This window comes from Protomyctophum bolini (assembly GCF_963924005.1).
Source record: "Protomyctophum bolini genome assembly, chromosome: 20".
Lineage (NCBI taxonomy): Eukaryota > Metazoa > Chordata > Actinopteri > Myctophiformes > Myctophidae > Protomyctophum > Protomyctophum bolini.
The window spans coordinates 14,467,549-14,478,248 of record NC_137881.1 but is presented as its reverse complement, the minus strand read 5'-3'; the positions used below and the strand labels follow the sequence as shown (position 1 = coordinate 14,478,248).

General features: G+C 40.4%; 1 protein-coding gene across 2 annotated transcripts; it reads left to right on the top strand.

Annotated features, from left to right (window-relative positions):
• Positions 1-1,548: 1,548 nt before the first annotated feature.
• Positions 1,549-10,370, top strand: LOC308335059 (transmembrane protein 272). 2 transcript variants are annotated; one of them, XM_080792016.1, is made up of 5 exons: positions 1,549-1,560; positions 4,539-4,628; positions 4,725-4,775; positions 6,166-6,372; positions 9,045-10,370. In XM_080792016.1, the coding sequence occupies exons 2-5, from the start codon at positions 4,556-4,558 to the stop codon at positions 9,248-9,250; spliced, it is 537 nt and encodes a 178-aa protein (XP_080648142.1). In that variant the 5' UTR covers positions 1,549-1,560; positions 4,539-4,555; the 3' UTR covers positions 9,251-10,370. The 2 variants fall into 2 exon arrangements, with proteins under 2 accessions (XP_080648142.1, XP_080648143.1); XM_080792017.1 differs by lacking the exon at positions 1,549-1,560 and adding an exon at positions 1,896-1,988.
• Positions 10,371-10,700: the final 330 nt, after the last annotated feature.

The window sequence follows — 10,700 nt, the reverse complement described above, 5'->3', positions numbered from 1 at the left end:
TGGTGGACATTTCTTGTCATCATAATCTTTTTGCCACAGACATACAAAATGAGTGGACAATATTACCAGAAACACAAATAGATATCCCTGAATAACAGGTCTGTAACTCTGAGAGTGTTACGGGTCCATTTGGTTTCATTTGAACACTCTCAGAGTTAAGGGGGTCTTTGCAAATAAAACATTTGAGAACCACTTGTACTACCCGTAGTTGGACTCCTATGCCATAGTGTCATAATAATTACCATACATATTCTGAAGAAAACCTGGAGATTGAAATTCAGTATAGGGTGTTACAGTATGATCAAAATAATGGTGTGTAAAACAGAGAATCAAATATTTGCCATATAACCACCATTTGAAAATCTGATATCTTCACTTACAAAATGATTCCCCCATATCGACATTGTTGTACACCGTATTTATTACGCACAAATTAAAATAACTGTTTCAGTACGCCATTATTGGCCAGTGTTAATCTAAGCATTAACAAATGGTTACATATAATTAAAAAAGAAACATTGTGGGACAATTTGACAATGATACACACAATGTGTAATCAAATCAGACTATATCACTAGTATATAACTCTCAAATAAGTCAGTTACTCTAAGCTAACTGCTGGCTAGACAATGCCTTTAATGAGCTCAGGAGCTTATTTACCAAAAAACAACAGCATTGTTTTCCCTCCACATTGTTGTTGTTATTGGTGTAAGTTAAGTGTGTAGGTTAGGGTTAGGCTACCTACAAAGCACTTCCTTTGTAACAAATGTGTGAATAAAAAGTATTTTGTTTTGTATTATTTTTAATTTATGGTCTGATTAATTTTGTAACTGGAATAGCTTTTTTCTTTAATTTTCACACTAATCACGATAAAGGCTATACATAACAATTACAATCATTATTTGAGCATCCACACTGAGAGTCTATCAACAATGAACTGTATGTAGTCTGTCAACAATTAATATGACTTAATATACAGTGTATAGTCTATCAACAATTAATATAGCCTATTTGTAAATGTGTACAGAACAGTCCAACAATGAACAATGACAGCTACAGCATTCACAGAAAGCTCCCAGTGTTAATGTTTTACACATACAATACAAGTCTATTTTTTTAAAATTGATGAATACTTTATTAATTAACAGTTTGCAAATAGTATAGCCTACAGTACGTGGTACCTATTTACAATGAATGTTAAAAAAGGATAACACAAAAGTAGTGGGGACTGGGGACTTGTTTCAATATTAGTATAAATCCAATTCCATCCAGGCTATTCATTAGCCCTGAAACATGACTGTCACGAGCGTCATGAACCATGCCACCATGGCTAGCTATTCATAAGAATACTTCTTAAGAGTCTGCCGAGTTTTCTCCACGTTTTGCCGACTTGTCTTGATAAGTCGGCAAAAAGGGTAAATGTGCCGAGTCTTCTTGTTACCATTCAGAGAAATACGTTCCTTGCAGGAAACATGCGCGCTGCATGGTCTTTTGTTTGGCAAGGTGCGGCTGTCAGTTCAGTAGGCTATATCAGCCAGTGTGTCCAACTGTCCAAGTAAGGTAAGTGTGCAATTATATTAACAATACAAGTGGCTACGACAAACAATGAATACTTTTATTCTGGGCGCATGTGCTTAAATTAAGGTCCACCCAAAATGTCTCCATGGACCATGTGTGTGTGCGCCGCCGGCCCGGTACCGTCGCTTGCCTTCTATAATACAGTATATCATGAGCTATGCGTTTGATTTGAATTGAATGTCGCTCCCTTTGAGTTGAGTTGAACTAACCTCGCCTCACCAGGCTTTCCAAGAGTTGAACAGACAGACGCACATTTGGATAACGCAGCACAGGTGTAGTCAGTTTGAGCGTGACAGATAAACTAGTGTCCTCATTTGTTTATGGTGAGTGTTATAATCTGATTGCCCATGGCTGTGTACCTTAACCACCGTCCACTAGACCAGGATACAGTTGAATTTGCTCTTTTTCAGGTAAATGTCATGTTTACTTTTCATTTATGCGAGTTTTTGGTAGCATATCGTGTTGTTTGAATCTATTCTACCCCTTTGTTGTAGCTAGGCTATCATTTTATATCGTTTAAGAAGTTAAGTAGCCTACTTAGCCTAGAGTATAGACTACTCGAGTCAAAAGTAAACATTGGAACAGCTTGGATCTGCTTAACGTGGGGGGAACGCTAGACCAACTGTCTGAATACTTTCCCCACCAGAATAAGCCATGTGGGTGGAGGTGGATTGCTACTCTGAATTTACTTGGTCAGACTGGCTTTTGGTTTTGGTGGAATGCAGTCCAACTCCAACCTCATGGTTCGTGTGTGACAGGCAGCAGATAGACTCATGTGATGTGATGATGTGAGTGAATGTGATTAGTGTTAATTCTTTTGGTATGTGACTTTAGTAGGCCCACTGTGGTTGCATAACGGCTGATCCTTGTCTGTCTCTGCACAAAGTGCACATCAAGTTAAAATATGAATAAATAAGACATAAAGAACAGAGACTAGGCTCAGTATGCTGAATTGTGTTTTAGGAACAAAACCACTAGCCTTCATGGAATTAAATATAATATAACAAATGAGTGAAACAGATTTTGGCATTCCTTTTGAGGTCATGTGAGATCTGCTATTTTCAAAAAGGATGGATATACATTTTTTACATCTAAATGTGTGAAATGGGACCTTCTGCATAACTTTTAGCATATGGTATTTTGATGCCAATACTTTTGTATTTTTTACTCAAGTCAAATTTGAATACCGTAGCCTACTACGTTTACTTGTAACTATTTCTACAATCGGTACAGTATTTTAAAAGAAAATATGATGAGTACTTATTGATGGACATGCAACTCTCTCCAACATCTTTAGGAAAAATAATGTTCCATATCCTTCAGTAGAGATTCAGAGACTTGCTGGCCCAACACATTACTGACAACAACAATGTTGTTTTATCCTTTAATTTGACACTCATCTGTGTTATGATACAATTCATCATGTCAAATATTATGTGGCATCTCTGTCCATTTAATCATCAAGCTATAGTTATCAAAGAGGAGCCTATTTGAATGTTTCAATCACTTTGAAGTGATCAGTGGGCCACTGGGCATGGATACCATGGATTTAGCAGCTATGTCACTAACCCTATCAATGTTTTTAGGAAAACATACTGCCTTCTGTCAGCTATTTCACCTGAATAAAATGATAGCTTGACTTCTGACAGAACTTGTACATTTACAATCGGCATAATGCATGAAGAAATTGGTTTTAACTAAGACATGGAATGTCCCTGGAACACTGGAAGTCTCCTCTATCCATTCAGCATAGGTTTCAAACATTTTGTTCATAAAATGGTTCCTTGGACATTTCTAGTAGTGTATGTCACATGCCAAATTATGCCAGTACTGAGTAGCTCAAGCTACACCCCCATTTTTTTTGCAATAATGCAGTGCTCATACTGTATGTCAAGGTATGAAATGCAAATATACAGTAAACACATTCCCATGTAGGCCTAGACTATTTCTATATCCTCATCATCATAACCTTTATTTAAACTCTGAGTACAATTCATGTAGGAACGCCTATACATCAATTATGTCACACCACTTCTAAAAAATACATTTTCTTGAGTCACACAACAATATATCTTCCTGTATTTCAAAGCTTATTATTTACACACAACCTGTAAGTCTGCATGCCTTTTATGGGATTGACAGGGCAGCAACCCATGCGAGTCAACATGAATAGGCATGCACATCTTATGTAGGCACTGTTGGCCATTGGTAGCTACAAGTTAACTGAGGGACCCATGTTGGATTTTATCTAGAGCAAAAGCAAGACAAATTTAAGAAATGTTTTTTGAATGAGGCCCAATATCTTCCACGAGTAGCCTGAACATTTATTTTTCTAAGAAGCACTACAGCGTTCTTCTCTCTGCACCTACTCTACTTATATGTGACTATTTATATTTACCCTAGTGTAGTTTGTTGACTACCTGGTTCTTACGGGCCATTTTACTCTGATCTGGCACATCGCTCTGGATATGAGCGTCTGCTAAAGAAATAAAGCAAGAGAATGTTGTATCTCCAAAGGTAGTTCAAGGTTCCATATTAAAGTGCTATTGCTTTTCTGCACAATTGTTAGGTTCCTTGCGGTTATACTTTAATATGGCTAGATAGAAAGAGAATGTGATGTCATACCATTGAACGTAATAGCTGAAAACCTCACAAGATGGCACCACCTGTCCATTGAACTCAATTGAAATGAAAGGTTCCTCAAGCTATATATAGTATTTTATGATTTATAAATGGAATGATTCCTGAATTCCAAATATTGTCACATCGGGCCAGTTACTGAGTAGATGCGTGACTGTGGGTTTGCATGCATTTCATTAAACTTCTATGGTCAAATCCAAGAATATTATGTTGAAGTAGAAAATGTGACCTTACTTTTATTGCAAAGCATTAACACTAAACCTAGTTATTGTATAATTGTCATAGCTTGTTACAGCATACTGTTACTGTGTCTTCTGTAGGCTAGAGTCATCGATTGATGTTTACAATGTCAAACAGAAGTCTGCTACATCACATCCAACATCCTCCTCAACCTCCAGCGCCCATACTTGGTGAGAAGCATATTAAAGCTGAAAATGTCTTAAATTATCCATGACAAAGCTGGTTGCAAAGTAAAGATTTGTTATGCGTGTTCCATTTTTCCATAGGATGTTGCAAAGTGACGTTCTGTGTCATTCCCATTGCTCAGCTCGCAATAGGTGAGTAGAGCAGCCATGCCCAAACTGTTGCAGCTGGAGACCCAGAGGCCAGAAGCAAAACTCACAAGAATACATTCTGAATTAATCACTTATAGGTTCCCAAGTCATGAAATGCATTGTGAGATTTGCTATTTTCACTCATTTTGAAAATTTAGGGAAAACATTTTAATTTGAATTATTTAAGAGCATTTTTCTCTGAATCTCTTTTGAAACATAACATCTAAAATAACAAGAATTGATGACAATAAATGTATTACCTGCTGCTGCCTTATATCCCATGGTCGGCTAGAGGCAAAATGTGTTTGGTTGGCTAGAGACGAGGCAGCTAATCAGGATGATAGGTTGTAGTACAGCCAATGAAAAACATAGGTCTCAACTACAGCAAGTGGGCGTGAAAGCGACGCAGACAGTGTTTCCACACTTGAGCAGACGGGCGTGGCCGTTTTTAGCTGTCTGCCGGCGTCTCTTCCGGGTTTTTAGCAAGGAAGCTCTGAGAAGGAAGGGAAGTGGTGAGGTCACGTGACTGGGCTGCGCCATGACACTTTCATGGACACTTTCATGGGAGCCAAACTCACACTCACACAATGAATACATGGCAGTGAATGGTGCCGGCTGGACCAGCTCATAACAAACATTATTCATGAACAATTGAGACCTTTTGTAAAGTAATTACTTCTGGAAAATAACAGAAGACATATCACAGGTTGTTTTCTAATCACTTACTTTTCGATGTGCACAGTATATAATTTTATCTGAGGATCTAAACAGCAGCAGGTATCGTTTCTGGCTACGAAGTATCGCGATATTTGGCTGCCAGACAAGAAACGGTGGGAAGTCTCGCGATACTTGGTGCGTTCAGAAATGTACTTTGTACTTTATGGTATCTCTATTTTTATAGCGATACCATACCTCTATAAAAATTACACAGTGTACACATCGAATAACAACAAAGCAGACAATAATGTGTTACATGTCTTCTGTTATTTTCCAGAAGTGATTACTTTACAAAAGGTCTCAATTGTTCATAAATAATGTTTGTTCATGAGCTGGTCACTGAGCTCTCATTGACTCCAGTGCATTCTGCCAAACTTCCGGGTAGTTTGGCTCCCATGAAAGTGTCATGGCGCAGCCCAGTCACGTGACCACTTCAGACTTCACTTCCTTCTCAGAGCTTCCTTGGTTTTTAGACAGCTGGTGGATGGAAAAGAAGCTCCACCCATGCGGCTGAATGCCTCGACGGCCAGATTCCCGGAAACGCCATAAATATGTCATAGATAACTGACGTCATAGACTGGTGAAATGAATTCTGAGATCCACTTTTAGCGGCCAATGGCCATGCTTAGGTCTGAGGTAGAGCCTCCCTATAGACTCACCCTTATCCCTCCTACAGGTGCAGTGTACCTGGGTGAATGCCCCAGGCAGCCCTACATCCCCATCTACTTGATGGTGGTGGGATGTTTCGGCCTGCTGCTGTCTGTGCTCTCCTGCTTGCCGTGCACCCAGGAGCCCACGGACGGTACCGTCAGCCCCCTCAGCCGATTCTGCACTACTTGGAATTCCCTGACCTCTCTTTTCCTCTTCTGCTGGTTCATCACCGGTGAGTTTGAGAACCTGTTTAAAAAAAAAAGATATATATATATATCTTTTATCCCACGATTTTGTAACCCTGTTTTCACCCAGTGTCAATTATCTAATGTAATCCTGGGCGCTACAATTCCTCTGCCAACCTGGGGGGGCAGCGGACTGACCTCATGCCTCCTTCTATGCATGAGGAGTCCAAGCTGCTTCTTTTCACCTGACAGGGGGGAATTTTCCCTGGCCGGACGTAGCGTGTGGAGGGAACACGCTACGGGAAAGGACCAGTTCCTTTCCCCTCCATCAGGCGCCCCAGCTGGTCAGGGGGAGATAGTCTTTAGACACCAGGATGACTGCATGTTTTTGTGAGGGTACCTACCCTAGGGGACACGGGGAGAACATGCAAACTCCACACAGAAAGGCCCTTTCGCCAACCCCACCTCGGGTATGGGCACTGATGACGCGGAGGAGGGAACACGGGAATCGAACCCAGGACCTTCTAGCTGTGAGGCGACGGCACTACCGACTGCGCCAAGGGTATCGCTTGTGCGCCAAGGGTATTTGTGTGCGATCCGGGCCGACGGGCGCGACGGCACAATAGATTTTCATTCATTTTTCAGATCATGTCATTGCAGTGCAAACCATTAAATCTAGCCTATATTAACTTCATAGGCTATTGTACAATATGTGACATATTTCTTTCACCCGGTATTATTGAGGTGAGTTGATCAAAATAGTATTGCCTATAATGCTTGACTTGTAGCCTAGGCTATACAGTATATAATGCCAGCACAGTCATTCCTTGACTTGATAGGCTTTCTCAAATAGACTACTAATAATAATGCGACGATACCAGAAGTCCATTAACGTAATCAAAGCGATGCAATGACAACTAAAAGACAGTAAAACTAATCACATATACTGACTTCCTTGTTGCAGTGATTGAACTGCCAACTCAACCGATTGTCTTGGACGTGTGGGTCACATTTAAAAACAAAAACACAAAGATCATATGCTAGAGAATAACAAAAGAACAAGCTGGCGTGAATCAAACTTTATTTTAATTTATTTTTTTATTTGTCTTCTCTGTTCTGTTGCCTTGGGAGGTGGGCGGGCCCCTCGTTTTTTGCTAACAGGCTTTGTTGTTATTGGCTTTTGGCGAGGCTGCAGCTGGCTACTTTTGGTCCACTCCGACAGGCTGTTTGTTGATTGGCTGATTCTCAGTGCAGGCATTCTCGGTGCCACCGAAAATCCAGGACCGCGATTGGCCGCCCAAGCTCGACAAAGAAGTTACAGCAGGCGCCACCATGCCCCTAAAACCTGGTTTAATAGAAAATATAAACAGATATATGACATCCTAAAACGGGTGCATTCCTCCTCGTGTGTGTTCTTCTCATCCACCGCCATTCTCTACTTGCGCCTACTCTGCTACTTGCAGCCAGTGTAAAATACCCGGTAACCTGAGACCTCTCGTGGCTTATTGCTTTTCTAAAACGGTTACAAACATATATAGCAATAATAACAACCGATTGAATTCACAAAAGTAGCTACGCTTTGCGCCACCAGAGCGAGCCACATCACTTCCTTGTTTTTCTCGGCAAGTAGCCCCAGTGATTGAAGGAGTGGGTTATCGGTGGAATTTACACCGGTCACGTGACGGTAACCAGCCAATCAGAATCAAGTATTGGTACTACCCGTTTTAGAAACCAATTTAAAGTTGCTCAAATAACTACATTTTGCTCAAATGTACCGGGAGCTCAGCTCTTCACTCTTGGTCCCAGTGCTCTCTGCTGAATTACATGTGGCACCTCTTGCACATTTTCAAAGTACTTGTGTTTTGATGGAAACATAGTATGGTTGCCTTTGACTTCTAACACTTATACAACCGGGCACCCTCTAATACTATCCCATTACTGTAACACTAATATCACCATCTTTATTTCATTTGTTTACTTATGTATTATAAATGGTGCATTTATATAAATGGTAAATGGTGCATCCAGGTTCCCATCCAGGCACTCTACCCCTGAGCCACCGCCGCCCCCTATTATGTTTCTGTTTATATGAGGTGTCTGCTAATGATTGTGAGGTGGGGGTGAGTTTACATGGGATGATTTGCAATAAAGTTTGACCTATTGTTGTGACACAAGAAGCATTATTTTTTATTTTTTTGTAAAACTGACTGCATTTTTAAGTTCAGTGAGTGGGACTACTCGGGCACAGCACTGAGCATTTTGGTGGAGCAAATCTCTTTTCAGTGCACTGAATGACAATGCCCAATTGTCATTAGTGTCAGTGAATCATTCCAGTTCACAAAAAGTGTTCCACCAAACTGCTCACTATCTCTGCCAGCCAGTTGGATAGAGGTGATGTTTTCACCCCATTCCGTTTGTTTGTTAGCAAAATTACTTGACAAGGCTTTTTTTCCTCCATGTTAACTTGGTGGGAGTGATTAACAGTTTAACACCATTAAAAGGATTAATGTTTGTTGAAAATGTTACAATCAAGGGCAAAATTATGTAACTACTCATCTAAGGTGGAAGTGACATATCCATCCATATCTTATCTATAACATGATAGTGTTGGTGGACGTATGCGTATGCAATCTTTCCAGTTCATTATATAAAGATAAAATTACTATGAAAGAAATACAATGCCATTCTATTTTTCTTTCTTTTTCACGTTTTCTCTCAGGTAACGTGTGGATCTACTCCATCTATGCGCCCAACTACAATAAGACGTCAGCGTTGGATCAATATTGTAACAAGACGCTCTACCTGTTTGCTTTCTGGACCACTACTCTGATCTACATCATACTGGCTCTCTTTGTGTCAGTTGGCTGCTGTTTCCTAGTTTGCTCCTTTCTCCTTGGCCGAGCTGACCCCGATGATGATATCTAAGAAGATACCCGACCAAACAAATGGAGGGTTCAGGACCGATATTATAGGTTTACACCATTCGATTTCTATGGAAGTAAAGGACTCTGGGGTTTTGTCTTATGCCCGATGGCATGGGTAGGGCTTTAGTGCTCATATATGATTATAGGACGACTTCACCCATCTTCATATTATTGGTCCGACTCCTCACTAATGCTTTTTTCAATTACATTTTATTAAAGTATCAACCTCATCTTCATGTTATTGGTCCTCTCTGATGCTTGTGTCAAATCACAAGTTGTCTCAAGACGCTTTACATGTAGAACAGAGACCCGACAGAGATCCCACCCTGAGCAAGCAATTTTGCGACAGTGGTAACATTATAAAGGCCAGTCCATGCCATTTCAACTACTAAGATGGCACCATATCTGTCTACTGGCTCTGTGTCTCATTGGTGCCCTGCTTCCATTCCTGCCTCCATCATGATAATTTCATACATTTTAATTGTCTTAAAATTGATACAATAATTTCTATTTCAGTGTGTTCAGTCCTGGAAGAGAAAGGCTGTAGTTTCCAATAACTAGGAATCCCCACCGATGTCCTCTTCTCAGAAAGAAGCCAGTGAGGAGTCGGACCAATTATACGAAGGTCGGGTTGAAAATGGGTCAGGTGCTCCTTTTAAATGAGTATATACTAATGGGGCTTTAAAGGAAAAGATTGAGCTCCACAGACACCTGGGCTGTCTAGAACGGTGGTTCTGAACCTTTTCAGGCTGCGCTCCTCCCACCCTGCCAAGCACTTACATTTTGTTTGACTTGGTCCCACAGACTTTATTGCGTTGCAAGTTGCAACGCAATAAAGTCATGAGAATACTATGGATACATCGGATGGCCACATGAAATGTATTTAATTCAAAATATTTATACAAGCCAGGCTACTGGAAACTGTTTACTAAGACAATACAGTCTACAATAAATATTCTATTATGTTCCATACCTCTATGTTGTGTCTTACGTCTTCAAATTTGATGCTGTGTTCAACAGCTCTGACAGATGCATCCCCATGTTGGCTTTAGTAACAAATGTCAACCACTGATTTGCAGTGAAGATACATTGTTTATGAACTGCAATGGAAAACTACTGTATCTGATCCCAAAACAGATAAACCCTTCAGCCAATTTCCTGTTGGGTGTAGGGAGCAGCAGGGACTCTAGGGGCTGCTATTGGGGCTTATATAGACTCACCCTCTATAGTAGAGTATTTATTAAAGTGTGATTACAATTTCAAAATCATACAATTTATACTCTCTTTCAGACAATACGGGCTGGGCTGGCAAATGTTGAGCAAGGAGAATGCAGGAACACTCGATGGAGAAACATAATTATATCATCATGCCACTTACTCCCATCTTCCACTGTGTAAATCACTCAGGATTAAAGCATCTGTAATTGTAATTTGCCCTTCACTCACTCACT

Excerpts from the sequence above, each read along its gene's own strand:
- LOC308335059 (XM_080792016.1), top strand. The coding sequence starts at position 4,556 with ATGTTTACAATGTCAAACAGAAGTCTGCTACATCACATCCAACATCCT. Across the intron at positions 4,776-6,165 it reads CATTGCTCAGCTCGCAATAG|GTGCAGTGTACCTGGGTGAA; the intron begins GTGAGTAGAGCA and ends TCCCTCCTACAG. Across the intron at positions 6,373-9,044 it reads CTTCTGCTGGTTCATCACCG|GTAACGTGTGGATCTACTCC; the intron begins GTGAGTTTGAGA and ends GTTTTCTCTCAG.